Below are 21,542 nucleotides of genomic sequence, written 5' to 3' on the forward strand. Positions count from 1 at the left end.
TTCTAGTACCCTCATTCACAAATCTGGTGGTCATTTTTTGGAGTTCTTCACAGGCTGCTAAATAGGAAGAAGCAGGCTCTTCTTTTAAAGCACCAATAATCAAATTTGCAATGTAATGGCCACAAGTGTCTGCAGTTTTGTCAACTGAAATCCAGATAATGCCATCCTTAAGTTCATTGCATATTTTTTCCAGAACATTTACGTAAATTGTCAGTATGTAATTTTTACACAATGTTGATTCATCTGGTATATTTTGATTTAAACAATATTTGCACAGGAAGCCTTTGAAGATAGTTTTTGTAAGCTTTAAGCTTGTGAAGAGGAATATTGCTTGCAATGAATGCTTCACATAGATCCATGTTAAACTGACTTTTTTGGTTACCTTTGGACAAATCCCTGCTACTGCAACTTGCTGTTGTCAGAAGTTCTTGTCGTGGTCCTTCCTTCTGCATTCTTGTGGTATGAAGACTTGTCTTGACATGCTGGTCTATTCGAAACATTTTTCTCCCTCCCCCCCCCTCCCTCTCACCACCTCGACATAATGAAACAATTCCGTCATGTTCTAGGATGGTCAGCTATCTATGAAATGATGTTTCTTTTATTGGGCAGCATGGTGCACAACACTTTACACGCTATAACTCTGTACGTCGAGAGAAGAGCTCTGACAGCTGGCAGCGCAGTTGTCAGTATTCAACACGGACGGGCAGCGAGCCAGCGGTGGGGGGGGAACAAAATGACAGACCTTCCCATTCCACTCTTCGGCCTGCAGCAACACTCGACTCCCTCAGAACCTAACAGTGCCGTGCCATTCATTGCAGCATTCCTGTAGGGGTAGCGTTCTGCTGACCAATGTGTTCCTTGATGGAATATTGTGTTTGTCACCTTCACACACACACACACACACACACACACACATAAATATATTTTTTAATGATGTTGCAGCCATTTGTCTGCAACAGTTTTTATTTTATTGTTATACAGTTCAGATTTTGCTGTATTTCATACCAGTATGATATCTTTTGACATATAAATAAAATACTGTACTTGAAAATGGTCTATGGGTGAACTCTAGATCTTATAACAATAAAATAAAAATTATTACCATAGTGCAGTGGTAACATCATAAAAAAAAAAAAAATTAACGATGACTGTGCTTCCAACCAAAATAAAAATTACACACAATCAGATTTTCAACATTAACAAGGTAAAACAAACTGCACAAATGTTACGTGTAAAGTATTGAATAAGGACGTTACCTCTGATTGGTTATCTCTCGTCACTACCACAGTCTTCGGTATTTTCGCTACTGCTGTCCTCATCGTCTGATAGAGAAACTACAACATTACAAACGGATTCTTCTCTTACACCTTCTTCTATGTTTGAACTTGTAATCTATTTCTACATGTGGTTCATGACGTTCTTCCAATTTTCTGGCGTTAATCGTGTGACAGCCTCATTTACCAGCCTCTCTGTGTCTCGCAGCATGAAGGTATTGTTTCACTCTGCAACAGCTGCTTTTATTTGATTCCAGACGAGTTCAATTGCGCTGTAATGACAGTGGCATGGTGAAAGACGTATAACTTTGTGGCCAGTGCCAGTGTATCAATCACGTAATGCATCTTCTGTGGCTTGCATCATTTCATTGATTCCAGAAGTTCCGCTTTCTGCATATTCTGTTCAAAGCCTATTTTACTATCTTTCAACCAGCTGACTATTTTGTCTCTTCTTGCGAGCAGCCGTTGGTGTGTTATTTAATTGTACAGAATGGTACGGCACATTGTCCATTACAAAAACACTACCAGAGCTTACTGTTGGTAGCAGCCGAGTAACAAACCAGTCTTTGAATGTATCTGCATTCATCTCCTCATGGTAGTCGACAGTTTTTTTTTTTTAATCGAAACATCATCATAGCACCCAACATAAAACCGTTCATAGAGCCAGCATGAACTATAAGTAGTCGTCCTCCCTTACCAGTTGGCACACTCATAGTTCTGTGGTGCGTGTCATCTGTCCATGCCATGGAACATGCATGACACACGTTGACCCATGTTTCATTAGTCCGTATTACATTTCCTGGATTCACTGGTAGCAACTCGCGCAGGAAACAATATCTCCATGCTACAATGTCTCTGCATACCATTAATACCTTTCATCCTGAGAACTTTTTCCAATGGAAGCCAATTTTTTTCAAAACAATGGAGAGACTTGTCGTTCCGTCTATGAACAAACAACTGTCAGACAGTGACGTGATCAAGTTTTTCATGCTGTAGTACGCGAATATGTGTTGCCTGATAGCACTTTTGTCAAAGTTGTCTGTTTCAGCCACACATCATGATCTCTTCCTTGACTTTCCAGGCATCACAATAACAGGGCTCACAGCTGAATTGGCAGCCTCTTTATCATTTGTGGTTATCTTTTCTGTTGCTGTAGAGATGTTCAATGCTTCTGCCACTCTGCCAACCACTTTACTTACCAATATCAAAGGCCCACCACTGTACCTTTCCCTTTTAAAGTAAACACACAATCTGTATATAAATTCGCATGCTTGGGATTTCAGCGTAGTTCCTTTCCCGAAAGCCCTCTTCTCTGCACAACAGGCAGCCATTTTCCACTTATACACGCATATACACGCTTTTACACTTCTACACAAGGCAAGGTACTCACAGAAGTAGCGGAATGCACACGTATACACACAAACCTGAATGCAGCATGTGGTACAATTGACTGAAAGCAGCAGTCACCCAGCACTACGGCAACACTGGGTCTTTGCCATGGTAACATAAACAAAAGCTCACAATCTGATTGGCCATCGTGGATGCGCGAAGCACATGCACCAAGGCCGCATCAACTGTCAGAGCCCTTCTCTTGCCATGTGGAGTAATACACATCGTAAACATGTTCAACTGTGTACAAGTAAATAGATAGATAAACTGAAACAATGGACATGTGACAAAAAGCTTGCGTAGTTTAATATGATTGTTGCATTGCGTACGGTATGACAACAGAGGGGATTAACCAGGGGAGTGGGCGCAGGAGCTGTGACTCCCTCTTCCTGTTCCTGTTCATCTTCTGTAATGATTTCACTATGCAGTGGCCTCTCGGTTAGTGATTGCACGCAGTTTTCGGTCATGGTCAATGTGTGAGATATGAAAACTAGATCGAGCTAGAGACTGCCCATTTAAATTTTTAAAATATGCTAAACATAGAGCAAAAATATGCAGTGTCACTAGTTTTTAGTTAAAATATGCAGTAACTACTGAAAAGGAGCCAAACATGCAAATGCATATGCAACATTCAAATGCATGTAATCCAGTCTCTACTCATTACTAACACTGCAGACAAAAGCTGCCAGAATTATTTCTGAATGCCAAAGCTAGAAAGAGAATGTCATCAAAACCTGTTTCCAAAATTAGGTGAGCTTACCGTTACAAGTGTGTGTGTGTGTGTGTGTGTGTGTGTGTGTGTGTGATACATGCTTCTACGTCCTTACTTGTATCCTCTAGCCATTCCTGCTTAGCCATTGCGCACTTCCTGTCAGTCTCATTTTTTAGACATTGATATTCCATTTTACCTGTCTCATTTATTGAATTGTTATATTTTCTCCTTTCATTGATTAAATTCAATATCTCTTGTTTTACCCAAAGATTTATACTAGCCCTCATCTTTTTACGTACTTGGTCCTCTGCTGCCTTCACTATTTTGCTCTCAAAGCTATCTATTCTTCTACTGTATTCCTTTCCCCTGTTCTTGTCAGTTATTCCCTAATGCTCCATCTGAAACGCTCAGCAACCCCTGGTTCTTTCACTTTATCCAGGTCCCATCTCCTTAAATTCCCGTCTTTTTGCAGTTCCCATAGTTTGTCAGTTAACAGCATTAGATGAAAAAAATGCACTTCATTCTGGGATGAAACTAGCCAATGCACTACCTAAAAAATCACTGTGCAACCTGTCACCAAAGTAAAACACCAACTTAAAAGAATTTCAATAGAAAATCAATTTTATTCTGTGGGTGTTCCTTGATTTCATGAAAAATAAATAAAAATGTAGGAAGACCTGCAGAGGATTAGCGCTTAGTGCAAGGAATGGCAACTGACATTCAGCGTAAACAGATAGAGCATATTGTGAATACATAGGCAAAAAACATTTTATTGTACATTTACAAAATTGTAGAAAAATCACTGGGAGCAGTTACTTTATTTTCATAGAATATATAAGAGTATGCATACAGAGCAATTTGTAGTGGAACAGCCACATAAAATTAATCATAAGTAAGGCAGATACCAGACCATGAGTCATTGAAAGAATCCTCAGGAAATGTAACCCATCAGCATAGGAAGTAGCTTACCAATCACTTGTTAGACCCATAATTGAATATTGCTAATCAGTATGGGATCTTTATCAGATAGGTCTGATGGAGGAAATATAGAAGAACCAAAGAAGAGCAGCAAGTTTTATTACAGGCTCATTTAATAAGTGCGAAAGTGTGGTGATGCCCATCCAATTCCAGTGGCAGATACTACAAAACAGGCATTCTGTGTCACAGTATCGTTTATTGTTAAATTTCCAAGAGCATACATTCATAGAAGAAGCCAGTCAATGTATTCTGTGATTTTAGGTTTTCCTAGCATAGGGAAATCTTGAATAGTTCTCAGGTATTCAGTGTGGTGTCGTCCAAAAGATGCGATATTTCGGCAAGCCGACTTCTTCGTCATCTTCAGGCAATTCTGATGACTGAGTGGTAATTGCTGGGTGCTGTCTTTATTTTCTGCCCCTCCCCTCTCCCTTTCTACCATTTCTAGCCAATCGCCTTCGGGTGCAGACATGGTGCAATGGTGGGGGTTAGCATGACGTTGAGCATTGATCTATGACATCAGTAGCTCTGCAGCAGGTGCCAAATGCAGGTCTCTGTTGGCATGGCAACAGTGATTCTTCATCTTCTTCAGTTGACATGAGAGAAGTGTCCTCCACATAGATTGCAGCTGTCCTTTGATTGTGCTCAATGCTGGGTCCCAGGCCTTCTTCCTTAATTGAAGCTGCCATCTGTATAAGTCCATCACATAGTTCAGTCTCCACAGCTTCTTTGAGAACACCATCCCAGAAGGTGTATTGTTGCAACAACTTGGTGTCATAATTTGTGGTATGTCCATGGGAGATGCAGTGTTCTGTGACAGCAGACTTTGTTGGCTGAACATCTTCAGTGTGATGTTTGTGCTCAGAGCATCTCTCCTGTGCTGTTGAGATAGACTGGCCTCATACATTTTTCACATTGGTGAGGGATGAAGTAGACTCCTGGCTTTGGGAGTGCTAAGTCATACTTGACTAATCCCAATATGGTTTTCGTCGTGGCTGTTGGGCGGAACACACACTTGATGTCTTGTTTTTAGAGTATTACTCTGATTTTTGCTGGTGTGTTACCGATGTATGGAATAAGAGTTGTTGCAAATGCTTTATCTTAATATTCAGCAGGCTGTACTCTTTGCTTCTTCCATCTTAAGGCATGTTGTATCTGGCAGTTGCGTAACTGCTTGTACGGAACAGAGCCTGTAAAAGCTGCAGTTCATCTGCTAGTCTTTCACGGTCAGAGAATTTGCATGCTCTATGCACTAGTGTGCTGATGAAGACACATTCTTGTTGTGAAAAGATGTGACAGATGGAGGCATCCAAGTACAAATCTGTGTCACTTTACAGTAGACAGTGTGTCCTCGTGCGCCATCTGGTCTTCACTTAAAGAGCACATCCTCCTACGTATATCTCCTGAAAAGATCATCAAGATAAAATTAGAGAGATTGGAGCCCACATGAAGGCTTTCCAGCAGTCATTGTTCCCTTAAACTATATGTGACTGGTACAGGAAAAGGGGAAAGTAACACTGGGACAAGAAGTGCTCTCCACAACATACCATAAGTTGGTTTTCTGAGTATAGATGTAGATGTAAATGCTTTGTAAGTATTTCAGGCTCATAGCATTTGGTATTTCACAAGCAATTTAATGGTAGTGGAAACAATTGTAACACTGTTTCTTATGTATTAAAAAATGTAAAATGTATTTAAATGTAAAATTCATTGTTTAATTCAGAACTTTAGTTTATACGTTATAAAATTCAATATTCTTGTTCTGATATATTCAGAAGAATAATCTGTATGCTGTCCTGAAACAATATTATTCTGAGGATTGTATTTATTAGTCCAGTCAAATAGCAGATATACCTTGCAAAAGGTGGGGTAGAAGAGTTTATTTTTTCAACTTGTTCATATGGTTGGAAAGATTAGAAAACCGAGTTTTGCCAACAAAATTTCGCTTGGGAAAACTTTCTGCAGTCAAAAAACTTGGAAAATTTCGGACTTCTTTCAGTTTTTTCAAAATATCTCAGTTTTTTTGCTCCTATCACTTTAACGTCTATTTTCTTTTTTAAAGAGCATAAAATTCTCTATAAATTTGATTCTTGCCATTTTTTCTACTCCCAATATCTAAGGTGCTACAGCGCTTAAAAAAATACCAATTTTTCAAATTTTGAGCATAGTAGCAAGATACCTTATTTTTGAACACTATTTTTTCAGTTTCTGTTTGTGTAGTATAAATACATTATACACCATGCTATATGTTGGAATTTACCACCTCACTTTCAGGTATTCAATTTCTCTGTATGCAAAATGAGGATTGCTGGGCACCCAACTATTGTGATTCTTACATCACTACCTGAAGTTCACTATGGGCCACCTCAGCCCTGGTATTTGTAAAACTATAAATATAAAAATACATTAACAGACATAGACAGACAGACAGACACACACACACACACACACACACACACACACACACACACACACAAAATAAATTGCCTCAGGAAACTGCAATAGGCAACCTAACTAGGTAGGTAATTATTCTTGTGTATAAAAGCTACACAGTTGACATTCAAAATAAGTAGCTTTATTACAATTAAAATGCATTGTCAGTTACTAAAAAATGTTGACATTTCTGGGTGTGTAATACTTGTAATATCGCACATTAGCACACTTGAGACAGATATGAGCATCACATCCAATGTTTTGATGGGTCAGGTTCCTCAGTGTCACCAGAAATACCTTGAGTTATGGATTCAGGGTCTGTACCTAGAGTTGATCCCAGATTGACCTCTTCTTTAAACAGCGAGTCAGCCTCAGCAAGTTCGTTGATTTCGTCAGCGGTTTCCCCAACATCCTCCATAACATCTTCTTCACTGTCTTCATATAAAAATTTTGGCACGTTTTCACAGGTGACCCCAATAAATTTCTTGAAAATTGAAGAACATTTCAAACCCGCTTTTCTGCAGGAGCACGCTCTGCCATAGTTCAGCTTGCATGAGCATGAAACAATGTGAAGAAGTGCTTCAGGTGCTGGATCTTGGCTCATTATAACGGGCATTGGACCGTGGACACTGTGATTCCAGCCCCATTTCTCAGGAGGTTTCCAGTTTCCCATTCAACTTTGGACTTGTTGGTAAGTCCGCAACGAATGATGTTGTGCATCATCTTGTGTAGGTGGCAACCATGCAAGATTCAGTTTGCTTTTTGTGGCAGACTTGGCGAATAGCTGGTATCGCAAATGGTCTAGTGTGTGGGAACTGCTGACACCTCCACTATACAATGCGATAGTAACCTGTTCTCCTGCTGTTATTATTTCTTCACGGGTAGCATGTGGTTTATTGAACGTGCAAAGCGCTGTTTACATTGAAATCTGCATTATCAAACACAAATTGGCAAAATGTGTCACTTCGTTGTCTTTCGTTGTCAAGCTGAAGGACTGAAGACATTTCCAATAGGGCAGCTTCTGTATAAGATGCTGCAAAGTCAAGGGAAGACAAAAGCTGGATGAGATGTTTTGAGCCAAATTTACGGTACAAGTATGCACTAATAGCAGTCAAAAGTGATGAAATAAATGAATGTGGCCTCACAGCGCTTATGAGTGCATGAGCAAGAGAAACACATATTTTCTCCCATTTTCTGGGAGACCACTTGTGTTTCAAAATTATAGTTTCAAAGAGCAGTCTTATAGGTTCTGGTATGACAGACTCTACATCACATAAAAAATTATCAGAGGGAGGGTACTGTTTTACATCATACACTACTGATCTTATATCATCTAATATGATATTTGCAGCTGCTTTGACAATTCGTAGTCTTTCTTGCTGAGGATCTGAATTTCTTTTGGTGTACCAATTTTCACTGAGTAGTTGGTGCCCAACATTCTTGAAACATACAACTGCTGGCTTTGAAGCTGTTTCAGCTATCACCACATCGTCACCATATTTCTGGGAAAGGCGAGCCTTGACGGTTCGACTATCAGGAGGAGGTGATGTGGGTATTTGCTCTAACAGATGGTCCATAGAAAACTGACGTTCTTCCGTATTGGTTTCCAGGTAGGCAAATATAGCCTCCATGCCTTCATCTACTTGTGTTGCAGGTCGGTAACCTCATTTCTGTCCAGTAGCTGAAACACGCTGAAAGAACTTTCTGTAGCAAAATCTGTGGTACCACTCATCTGCAGCAACCAAATCATTTACATTTTGAATCCGCTGTATCACTTGTTGACCAAATTCATCACCACGTCGTTTAGCCTGTTCTAATACTGTCGATTGCACTTCCTATTTCATTACTTTGTAAACAAAATTTCATTTGGCATATGGCAATCTTAACTGCTTGGTTAAAAAGTCATCAGAATTCCCTTTTGCACATAAGAAGCATTTCTCTTTGAAATTGAACTGACCTTTTTCCTGTGACCGACATAGCACGCCTGTTGGTTCCTGAGGATGTCGAAGGCTAGCTGCTATCATTCTCTCATTAATGTACTTCTTGTAGCATGCTTCATGCACCATCACTTCACTGAGCGTTTTCAAAAAACGGGTGTGAGCTGACTCCCTGCGTTTAGCACTACAATCGATAAGTGTGCTCAGTCCTTTCTTTTTCACAATGCGTCCACCACTCAACACAGTTTTTTCGCAAATGAAACACAAATTCATGTCAGACATACTCATTTCCAGCACCACAACATATAAATGAATGGAAGCGACTCCAAACTGTAGGACCCTTATTGTTGTGTGCTAATAGCTGTCAGCGCACTGTGAACAATCACCAGAGATAATCGCCTTCCGCCCGCCAAAGAATAAATATGCTTTTGTCTGGTAAAGAACAATTCCTACATAATTTTTCTTATAACTGATTATTAACGTCAACCAACTGTAGAAAATGTACGGCACCTGCTTGCAATCGTATTACATATTGTAACACAAATAAACTTCACGCAATCCGACGTGAATGTGTTTGTAGTTACTGAATATGATGCTGTTTATCCTGGCCCTGCAGCAGAGTGAGATGGTAAATTCCAATGAATAACATGATGAGTAATATGTTTATACTACACAAATAGATACTGAAATTACAGTGTTCAAAAATTAGGTAATTTGCCACTTCGCTCGAAATTTGAAAAATTAGTATTTTTTGATACGCTGTAGTGCCTTAGATATTGGGAGTAGAAAAAAATGGTAAGAATCAAATTTGTAGAGAATTTTGTGCTCTTTAAAAAAGAAAATAGACGTCAAAGCGATAGGAGCAAATGAAACTGAGATATTTTGAAAAAACTGAAAAAAGTCCGAAAATTTTCGAAGTTTTTTGACTGCAGAATGTTTCCCAAGAGAAATTTTGTTGGCAAAACTTGGTTTTCTAACCTTTCCAACAATATGAACGAGTTAAAAAAATAAAATTTTCTACCTCACCTTTTGCAAGGTACATGCTTTTTTTCAGACAGTTTCACTGGACTATATTATATGGTTCTGAATAACAATAATTATCATCATCATCATCATCATCATCCAGACAACATTTAATTTCTTCCACCAGATTAGAAGTAAATCAAACAATGGAAAATCCAGGATGGAATGTAACAATACCAGAGAAGGAAAGTTGCTACTCACCATATAGCGGAAATGCTGAGTCGCGATAGACTCAATAAAAATATCTTTTTATTGTGTCTATAGTGACTCAGCATCTCTGCTATATGGAGAGATTTGAAGTAAATATTGCCCCACTACGATCTTAATTTGAGTATTGAGCAAATGAAATAAAAACCATCCAGGACCTGGCAGTTCAAGGCTGTAGTCTCTTCTGAAGAAGAAGAAGAAGAAGAAGAAGAAGAAGAACAGAGCAGAAATTTAAATGTATTTCTATTAGTATAAAAAATTTGTTCTTCCTAATTGGCAGTAGTATACAACAATGACTTACAAACTTTTTATCCGCAGACAGGAATTTATGAGAAATGAAAATTCAGAAAAAAAGATTTGTAAGATTCTTACATGACTTAACCCCTATTTTTCAGTTAATCTAACTTATTTCAAGATATATGAATGCTTATTTTATATGGATTGGTTTGCTGTAACAAACAATTGATGTGGGGATCAGTTAATAACTGTGCCATGAACTAATTATGGCAAACCAGAATAATGAGTTGAGCTACATTATTATGACATGACAGTTGCAGAGCACAATTATCTTACAGCCCATTCTATTGACATTTGTACCATGTCAGTTATTGTACTCTTCCAGTTTCACAGTACTTATGGTCAGACTTTCTGTGTTAACTAATGCACTCTTGAAAACATAACAGGAGGGATAAGCAGCAGGAGTGGTAATACATTTTTGCTGTTGACTCCAACTTTTCAACTTTGGTAACTGTAAAGGGAAAATAAAGAGTATAAAAAAAGGCTATGCACATGTTAAATATAAGAGTAATTTATTTAGAATATATAAAAGTAGAATTAAAACTGAACCATTTGAAACACAGTTAAAATTTTAGTGTAGCCAGTGTTATTTCAGAAGAATAGGAAAGTACCTGAGGAAATAGCAGTTATCAAAGGTTACACTTTTGAAAAGTGCAACATAATTACTGGGAAGATATGGCAGATCATTTATTAGAACAGATTAGATTTATTGGAAGAATCATAAGGAAATGCAATCCGAAAACAAAGGAAGTAGGTTACAGTACGCTTGTTCGCCCACTGCTTGAATACTGCTCAGCAGTGTGGGATCCATACCAGATAGGGTTGATAGAAGAGAGAGAGAAGATCCAACGGAGAGCAGCGCACTTCGTTACAGGATCATTTAGTAATCGTGAAAGCATTACAGAGATGATAGATAAACTCCAGTGGAAGAATCTGCAGAAGAGACGCTCAGTAGCTCAGTATGGGCTTTTGTTGAAGTTTCGAGGACATACCTTCACCGAAAGTCAAGCAGTATATTGATCCCTCCTACGTATATCTCGCAAAGAGACCATGAGGATAAAATCAGAGAGATTAGAGCCCACACAGAGGCATACTGACAATCCTTCTTTCCACGAGCAATACGAGACTGGAATAGAAGGGAGAACCGATAGAAGTACTCAAGGTGCCCTCCGCCACACACCGTCAGGTGGCTTGCGGAGTATGGATGTAGATGTAGATAAAGTAATCGTTAAACCAATTGTTAACATATGCCCCACAAAAATTGCGATGCTCATCATTCCTTCAGGTCTACTTTTGTAATTTGTGTTTTAGAGCTCTTGCCTGGAACAAGAACCAACACATGAAGAATGTGTTATTTTATCTTTGTGAAATTGTAGAAAAGGGCCTGTGTCATATGTTATAAAGACCAGACATTTGTGGAAAACAGTTTGGGACTGTGGGATAAATGGTCAAACAGTAAAACATCTGAATTGTTTTGTACATTGTTTATGTGGATGAATATTGTTGGGTTTAACTTAATTCTTGAACTGAATGTCCCATAGCTCTTGTTCTGCATTGCCTGTTTTAGATCCCATATTGGTTCAAAGTAAACATCAGTATGTAGTCTTGTCAAAAGTTGACATGTGGTAGTACTATGGTTATAAAGTCTACAATTCAAGCAGCAACTAGCCAAAAGTATGGTTTAAACATGTTTATTTAACTCAAACCATAAACAAAAATGTTTTAAACCTTTCATGTGGCTGGTTGCTACTCAAATCATAAACCTCATAAATATCAGTGTCCACCAATACGTATAAATGAAGGAGCTGGTGGCAGAAAGTGGGCTGCAGCAACAGTACACTATTTGTTTTGTCATTACATTCCTCCCATGCCCTAGATAGAGCTGACATGAATTTTATTGACACTGCATTGTGTGTGCATTCAAAAACCTGAACCTCATGGCTGACAGGAGGAGGAGTTAGAGCTGCTATTTACAGTCACTACATAGTGAATGATTAGGAAGTCCAGTTGCCCTGTGTGATAATCGCATCCTGATTGTTTCATGCATCAACATTTGCTTTTTGTAATGCATTGCTTGTGAACTTTGGACAGTTTAGGAAACTTGTTTTGCTGTTGCTTATAGCAGAATGGTTCAAAATATTACCACTTATGATAAAATAAATAATCTGTTATGAATATTACTTTTGAGGAACCTTTGTGTTACAATGTTATTAATTATATTTCATATTCCAGTTTTGCAAATGACATGCTTTATGAAAGAAAATGACAAAAAATAAGAGAATGTCAGAAATTTTACTGATAAATTCATGAAAAAGCACTTTTATGTTAAATGCTACATTCAGAGAAAAAGTTGCTTCCCTTGTTTTTTGCCTTTCTAAGATGTTATTTCTAAAATAATTTGAGTAATATAATATGCCTGATAATATGATGTAGAACTTCAGCACTGAGTTACTATTTATGTTTGTCTGTATGCAGAACCAATAAAATAAGGGCTGTCATGAACCACACAGAGATTAAGACACTTACAAAATTAGCAAAAATGAATACAGACACCGCATTACCTGCTGAAAGTTAGTTTGAATCTTAAAAAGTAAAGAATGAGTCATGTAATTTAGCATAACAAAAATCTTCTACTTTTCTTTTCACTGTGAGTCTACTTGTCATGTAAAATATTTGTGAAGATTTTATGTTATAACTCTTCATCAGAATTGATCAGGAATTTGTATACTAATGGATGGTCTACTTTTCATGTTTTTGCAATGTTGTGGTAGGTTTTTGCAGAACAAAACAATATAAATGTCCACTTATTTTATGCTACATTTAAGAGATCAACTGAAGTTTATTAGATCAATTTAACAGATTTACAAAGACATTCATGATAGTTTTTTGAGTAAAAACAGCAAGTCATTACTGCACAGAAAGATCAATAAAGAGTATTGTTAGTTTAGAAGCATTTGTTAACTTTTCCACTGTCTAAAGCCTGGCATGTACAGTATTGAAAATATTATTGTACTGATATCTTAGCTTTGTTCATTTTCCAATAGATATGAAAAAAGCAGAAAGCACACTAGTTTTTTGTGCACATTATGTGTTCCTAAAATTGATGTTTTGTTGCAGGGAAATGGGATTCAGGTTTAATTCGTGAGCATCCACGTGCTGGAGTAGGTGAAGGCATTACTATGGCACTGCTTTCTCTACAGACAGGAATGACTCGTTTGGCAATGCCACAACGAGTTGGAGCCATGTCTGTGGTTCTTTTCATTGTGTTGGGCTCCCTCATCCAGTCAATGCATGAAATGACAGAGCCCTTGCTAATGCGTCTTTGTGCATCGAGAAATGTGTCAAAGTTGCGGCACATCCGTCTTTTATTTCTCTGCCTTTTCCTTTTAACATTTCCATTGTACATGACGTACTTTTTGTGCTCTCTCTTCAAGGTTGACTTCTGGGCACTTGTTGTTGTCTCCACATGTGCTCTCACTTCTGTGCAGGCAAGTACTTTTCATATTAAATTAAAATTAGTTTTGTCAGTTGGTAGTTCTCAATACATGGAATTTTGGTTTGATTCCTGTTGTTACATGATGTAATGTATTTGCATTAACATGGGCCATTGCTGTAAACTATGTATTATGAAATAACAACTCAGCTAATATCATACTGCTGCAGAACCAGTAAAATAGGTATTGGAAGTGGATTGTATTTACAAAAAATAATGTTAAATTCTGTGATGTAAAGGTTGGTAAATATGAATGATGTTTTCAGTGCTGTGTCACAACAGTGACTTGAGAAGCAGTAATATTGGCATTTTATATTCAAGTAGCAGGAAAAAAAATTAAGTTTCATCAAGTGTTTAGAGGAAGCATGTTAGTAAGGTAACACAAAATTAAATAGGGTATCATTATTTGTAGGGACTTGAAATATAGTTTTTGCATCTGATAGGTATGATCAAGGACACCAAGAATTATTGACAGCCAACGCTATAATATTTCCCACAGTATATCTCAAACTGAGAATTGAAGGTCCATAGTGCAGGTGCCATTGAGAACTTATCTTTAGATCCAAATATCTTCAGTGATTTAGATTTACAGCCCAAGCTTATGATTTATCTGCTCCTGATGTTCAAACACTGACAATAAAACATGCCAAGAATTTAGATTCGGATCATGAAAGAATAATACACACATCAAAAAATGTTTTGCATCACCGCGGTTCCCAGAACTCCTGAATATAGACATTGACTGTGGATATTGTATCACAGACACAGTCCCTTTGACTGTTCAGAGACGTCACTAAACCTGCCCAAAGATGTAAACAAGCATGCATGAGCAGTGCCTATTAGACAGAGGGGGTCTGACAGCCGATCAGTTAACCAGTCATTCCACCAGGAAGGAGGTACATGGCTCATGTTGTCTGCAGTTCAACCATGCCTAGATGGTCAATGCCATGGTTCGTTGTTACTTTGTGCCAGAAAGGGCTCTCAACAAGGGAGGTGTCTTGGTGTCTCAGAGTGAACCAAAGTGATGCTGTTCGGACATGGAGGAGATACAGAGAGACAGGAACTGTTGATGACATGCCTCGCTCAGGCCGCCCAAGGGCTACTACTGCAGTGGATGACTGCTACCTACGGATTGTGGCTCAGAGGAACCCTGACAGCAACACCACCATGTTGAATAATGCTTTTCGTGCAGCCTCAGGACATCGAGTTATGACTCAAACTGTGCGCAATAGGCCGCATGATGCGCAACTTCACTCCCAACATCCATGGCGAGGTCCATCTTTGCAACCACATCACCATGCAGTGTGGTACAGATGGGCGAAACAATATGCCGAATGGACCTCTCGGGATTGGCATCACGTTCTCTTCAGGGATGAGTGTCGCATATGCCTTCAACCAGAAAATCGTTGAAGACGTGTTTGGAGGCAACATGGACAGGCTGAATGCCTTACACACACTGTCCAGCGAGTGCAGCAAGATGGAGGCTACCTGCTGTTTTGGGGTGGCATTATGTGGGGTCAAAGTATGCCGCTTGTGGTCATGGAAGGCACTGTAATGGCTGTAAGATACGAGAATGCCATCCTTCGACTGATAGTGCCACCATATTGGCAGCATATTGGTGAGGCATTCATCTCCATGGATGACAGTTCGCACCCCCATTGTGCACATTTTGTGAATGACTTCCTTCATGATAATGACATCACTCGAATGGAGTGGCCAGCATGTTCTCCAGACTTGAACCCTATCGAAAATGGCTGGGACAGATTGAAAAGGGCTATTTATAGACAACATGACCCACCAACCACTCTGAGGGATCCAAGCCAAATCACGGTTGAGGAATGGGACAATCTGGACCAAAAGTGGCTTGATGAACTAGTGGATAGTATGCCATGACGAATACAGGCAAGAGGACGTGCTACTGGGTATTAGAGGTACCGGTGTGTACAGCAGTCTGGACCACCACCTCTGAAGGTCTCGCTGTATGTTGGTACAACATGCAATGTGTGGTTTTCATGAGCAATAAAAAGGGCGGAAATGATGTTTATATTGATCTCTATTTCAACTTCCTGTACAGGTTTTGGAACTGAGGTGATGCAAAACTTTTTTTGTTATGTGTAAATCATAACAGAAATATAATCAATGACTTTTTTACAGTAAACTTACAGAACTGGAAAGGGGGCACACTGTATTCATGAAAATTTATCTTCTTCACAAATATATTCTTTCATATTAGTGAGTCTTTTCCCTCCTGGAACAAATAAAGGTGAAGTTACTCACATGTAGGGAAAATAAGTGTATGAAATAAGGAATTAAAAAATATCATGTCTGAAATAAGAGCTAAAGCTGTGTTATCTCTAGAAGTGTATGAAACTGTGGAGAATCTTTGAACATCGAAAAAAATAAAAATTGTGAGACAAATGAAACCAAGTTCTCAGTAGCTGTGGCAGAAACGATGACATTGAAATCATTGGACATTTCTGTGATTACTTCCTCATAGTGGCATTGCACATCATAACAAATAAGCTAACACAAGCGCTTTATATTTACTCTGGTAGACATTATTCCAAAATTACAACCAATACATAAATTATATCGTTAATTAGTGGTAATATGTTGGGCTATGGCAGCATCTGTAGCAGAGCATTTAAATCCTGCGTTGATTTAATAGGACCATCCCCATGCTATCTTTGTAATTAGTCAATGACTGACATGTGTAGTAGAGGCATCTGCAGAGAAAAATGTACATAAGAAAAACATCTTTTGTGGGTGCATTTAATTCCCTACAATCTCTTCAAATGAAACTAAACTCATGATAGGGAAATAGAAAATGGAGAATGGATGTTGGTTACCAAAACAACTGACATTTATTTGAGGGACTTTAAATCAGTCTACTGAAACTGCAAAGTTTGCTTATGACACAATCATACTAATCAAGGGTCCAACTGTGCCACAACTGTTTCACAGCTGACAGTTTGAGTCTTTATCTCACAAAGGCTACTAATGTGCTATTTCACTCAAATAAAAGTAATCAATCAGTTCAATTCACCATTATTATTCCCATGTCACAAACATACATAAAACACAATTTATACAATTTTTGAAAGATCAGCACAGTTTATATAATCTTTGACCAAAATTTGGCCACTTCCAGTGCATTTTCCATTGCCTGGTGGAGGTGCAGGTGGCTGGACGCAGTTGACACCGAAGCATATGTTGAACAGTCTGTTCTTCCCTGCAGTCACATTGGGTTTTGTTTTCTTCAATTTATCCCAATTTTGTCAGGTTAACCCATTATCTGTCCCCTCCTGACCTCAGCCTATTGAAGGACTTTCAGGCTGGCCTATTCTCATCATGCCTAGGGGGTAAAGATTCTGGAAATCTTTTCCAACTAGGGGGTTGGGATGTCTCAGCCCTCCATAGTTGCAGCCTGACTTCATCAGGGTTGTTAGTTTCTTCGATGTTCTGAGGAAACTTTTCCTTGACCTTAGTTATTGTGGGTAGGGTTGTTGCCTATGCATGGGATGCACATTTTTCTCGGTCCAGTTTCATTCTTTCCCTGTTCTCTGCTATTTCTCCTCAAACAGGAGATGGTGCGATTCAAAAGTGGGGTAGAGCCATTCAACTGAAGTTGACGTCAAGCAGCCTGTTATAATTCTGCATGTGTTGTTTAGGGCAATGTCCACCTGTTTGGCAGACAGTGCAGGCATAGCCTGCAGTGGAATAGCACAATGCCAATGCAGCAGTTCAGATGGTTTCAGCTTGACTGCCTCACTGTGATCCAGCCTGTTTTCTCAGTAGGTTGTTCCTGGGGGAGATCTTTTATTTGAAATCCATGCAGTGTTTTTTGAATGTTGGACATCTGTCGTGTGTTATTCCATGGCATTTTGGAGTGTCACAGTGTTCCAATTTAACCCCTGACCATTTTGAGATATTTTCATACCTATCACTGAGCAGTCTTGTAACTTACAGGTGGATCTCTGTTTCTTAGATGGAAAGCGCACGCTTGTGTATTTGATGGGTTGGATTTAAGCTAGTTTATTCTGTAGTATTTTGACAGATCTTCAAGAGCACTCTTTAGGGTGATTTCTATTAAATCGAAGTTTGTGCTTTGGGTTGCCAGAGCAAGATCATCAGCATACAAGAAATGCCTGCAGATGGGGACTATGGGTTGTCCTTAGTGTATATATTGAACAGAACTGGAGCCAACACACTTCCCTGGAGAAGGCCATATTTCTGTAACATCCATTGGCTGTTCTGTCCGTGGAGGTCAATGAAGAATCTTTGGTTCTGCAGAAGATTGGCGATGAGCCTGGTGAGGCTGAAATCCTTGATTAGGTTGCAGACCTTGTTTAATAGCAACTGATGGTTGCCAGTGTCATATAATGCTGTCAAGTCCACAAATATTTCTCCTGTCACCTTACACGCTTCAAAAACAATCTTCTATGAACTATGTAAGACTGAGTAATTGACCTGTGCAGCTTTTACCAGGGCAGAATCTAGCTTGCTGAAGTGTAAGCAGTTTGTAAAGGCGACACAGTAGTGCATTCAGTTCACCATGTTTGTACTGATAATACAGTGTAGTGTGTTCTGTTGACCCCGAAGAACAGGGTACTAACTTAATTTTGCATGTCATCACTCCCTTTTTGTCTTGCAGGATTATCTTTTTGAGGCACTGTAGCTAAAGTAAAAAAAGTGTTCACTCAACAAAATAGAATATCAAGAATGCTTTGTAAATTAGATAACCTCACATCTATTGCAGTCAACTTCAAAGCTGTTGAAACTCTTGCATCCACATCTCAGTGAATTTACCCTTAATCTATTGCTAATAATAGAAATCAATTTCAGCTCAACTGTAATTTTCTGTCTTTTATTGAGACTAATCAGTTCCCATCTATGCTTTGGCTTCTTATCAGAAATTGAAAATGTGTTTCTGAAATCTTGAACTAGCTCTCATCTCATATAAAGCAAGAAATTTAGAATTCTCAGATTCAAGAACTGAATATTCCTATTACTTGCAAAAGAAGTAGAAATTTTTGTTGTAAACAGTCCTGGATTTTCAGACTCTGGTTGCAATGAAAATAAATATTAGTATGATCTTGTAATTATGTAGGTAGCAAAATGAAATAAACAACAGCTTTCTATTATAACTAAGGAGACAACATTTTCAGGAGGCAGTGATTTTATTGTCAAATTCACTATGTACCCCTGCTTCAGTAAACTTAAATGGTTCTAGTGGTTTATTGGAGTTGCTAACATCTGAATCATTGTGATAAAGTATGATTTGACTTGTTCAACAAGCCCGAAGGTTCTCTTCCTAATGGGATCTACAAAAATAATGACTGAATAGTCTGGTTATAAATATAAGAAAGCAAGGGGAAACTACAGCCGTAATTTTTCCCGAGGACATGCAGCTTTACTGTATGATTAAATGATGATGGCGTCCTCTTGGGTAAAATATTCCGGAGGTAAAATAGTCCCCCATTCGGATCTCCGGGCGGGGACTACTCAAGAGGATGTCGTTATCAGGAGAAAGAAAACTGGCATTCTACGGATCGGAGCGTGGAATGTCAGATCCCTTAATCGGGCAGGTAGGTTAGAAAATTTAAAAAGGGAAATGGATAGGTTAAAGTTAGATATAGTGGGAATTAGTGAAGTTCGGTGGCAGGAGGAACAAGACTTTTGGTCAGGTGATTACAGGGTTATAAATACAAAATCAAACACGGGTAATGCAGGAGTAGGTTTAATAATGAATAAAAAAATAGGAGTGCGGGTTAGCTACTACAAACAGCATAGTGAACGCATTATTGTGGCCAAGATAGACACAAAGCCCATGCCTACTACAGTAGTACAAGTTTATATGCCAACTAGCTCTGCAGATGATGAAGAAATTGATGAAATGTATGACGAGATAAAATAAATTATTCAGGTAGTGAAGGGAGACGAAAATTTAATAGTCATGGGTGACTGGAATTCGTCAGTAGGAAAAGGGAGAGAAGGAAACATAGTAGGTGAATATGGATTGGGGGGAAGAAATGAAAGAGGAAGCCGCCTTGTAGAATTTTGCACAGAGCATAACTTAATCATAGCTAACACTTGGTTCAAGAACCAGAAAAGAAGGTTGTATACCTGGAAGAATCCTGGAGATACTAATAGGTATCAGATAGATTATATAATGGTAAGACAGAGATTTAGGAACCAGGTTTTAAATTGTAAGACATTTCCAGGGGCAGATGTGGATTCTGACCACAATCTATTGGTTATGAACTGCAGATTGAAACTGAAGAAACTGCGAAAAGGTGGGAATTTAAGGAGATGGGACCTGGATAAACTGAAAGAACCAGAGGTTGTAGAGAGTTTCAGGGAGAGCATAAGGGAACAATTGACAGGAATGGGGGAAAGAAATACAGTAGAAGAAGAATGGGTAGCTCTGAGGGATGAAGTAGTGAAGGCAGCAGAGGATCAAGTAGGTAAAAAGACGAGGGCTAATAGAAATCCTTGGGTAACAGAAGAAATATTGAATTTAATTGATGAAAGGAGAAAATATAAAAATGCAGTAAATGAAGCAGGCAAAAGGGAATACAAACGTCTCAAAAATGAGATCGACAGGAAGTGCAAAATGGCTAAGCAGGGATGGCTAGAGGACAAATGTAACGATGTAGAGGCTTGTCTCACTAGGGGTAAGATAGATACTGCCTACAGGAAAATTAAAGAGACCTTTGGAGAGAAGAGAACCATTTGTATGAATATCAAGAGCTCAGATGGCAACCCAGTTCTAAGCAAAGAAGGGAAGGCAGAAAGGTGGAAGGAGTATATAGAGGGTTTATACAAGGGCGATGTACTTGAGGACAGTATTATGGAAATGGAAGAGGATGTAGAAGAAGATGAAATGGGAGATAAGATACTGCGTGAAGAGTTTGACAGAGCACTGAAAGACCTGAGTCGAAACAAGGCCCCGGGAGTAGACAACATCCCATTAGAACTACTGATGGCCTTGGGAGAGCCAGTCATGACAAAACTCTACCATCTGGTGAGCAAGATGTATGAGACAGGCGAAATACCCACAGACTTCAAGAAGAATATAATAATTCCAATACCAAAGAAAGCAGGTGTTGACAGATGTGAAAATTACCGAACTATCAGTTTAATAAGTCACAGCTGCAAAATACTAACGCGAATTCTTTACAGACGAATGGAAAAACTGGTAGAAGCGGACCTTGGGGAAGATCAGTTTGGATTCCGTAGAAATGTTGGAACACGTGAGGCAATACTAACCTTACGACTTATCTTAGAAGAAAGATTAAGAAAAGGCAAACCTACGTTTCTAGCATTTGTAGACTTAGAGAAAGCTTTTGACAACGTTAACTGGAATACTCTCTTTCAAATTCTGAAGGTGGCAGGGGTAAAATACAGGGAGCGAAAGGCTATTTACAATTTGTACAGAAACCAGATGGCAGTTATAAGAGTCGAGGGGCATGAAAGGGAAGCAGTGGTTGGGAAAGGAGTGAGACAGGGTTGTAGCCTCTCCCCGATGTTATTCAATCTGTATATTGAGCAAGCAGTAAAGGAAACAAAAGAAAAATTCGGAGTAGGTATTAAAATTCATGGAAAAGAAGTAAAAACTTTGAGGTTCGCCGATGACATTGTAATTCTGTCAGAGACAGCAAAGGACTTGGAAGAGCAGTTGAACGGAATGGACAGTGTCTTGAAAGGAGGATATAAGATGAACATCAACAAAAGCAAAACGAGGATAATGGAATGTAGTCAGATTAAATCGGGTGATGCTGAGGGGATTAGATTAGGAA

General features: G+C 38.8%; 1 protein-coding gene across 1 annotated transcript in view; it reads left to right on the forward strand.

Moving 5' to 3' along the window:
• The window catches only part of LOC126252500 (RING finger protein 145-like), a 202,111-nt gene that overhangs the window by 120,995 nt on the left and 59,574 nt on the right, over positions 1-21,542 (forward strand). The window contains exon 5 of the mRNA XM_049953395.1: positions 13,365-13,735. Coding sequence (XP_049809352.1) covers positions 13,365-13,735 — 371 coding nt within the window. The remainder of the gene's footprint in view (positions 1-13,364; positions 13,736-21,542) is intronic.

Source organism: Schistocerca nitens, chromosome 4, assembly GCF_023898315.1.
Source record: "Schistocerca nitens isolate TAMUIC-IGC-003100 chromosome 4, iqSchNite1.1, whole genome shotgun sequence".
In the NCBI taxonomy this organism is placed as follows: Eukaryota; Metazoa; Arthropoda; class Insecta; order Orthoptera; family Acrididae; genus Schistocerca; species Schistocerca nitens.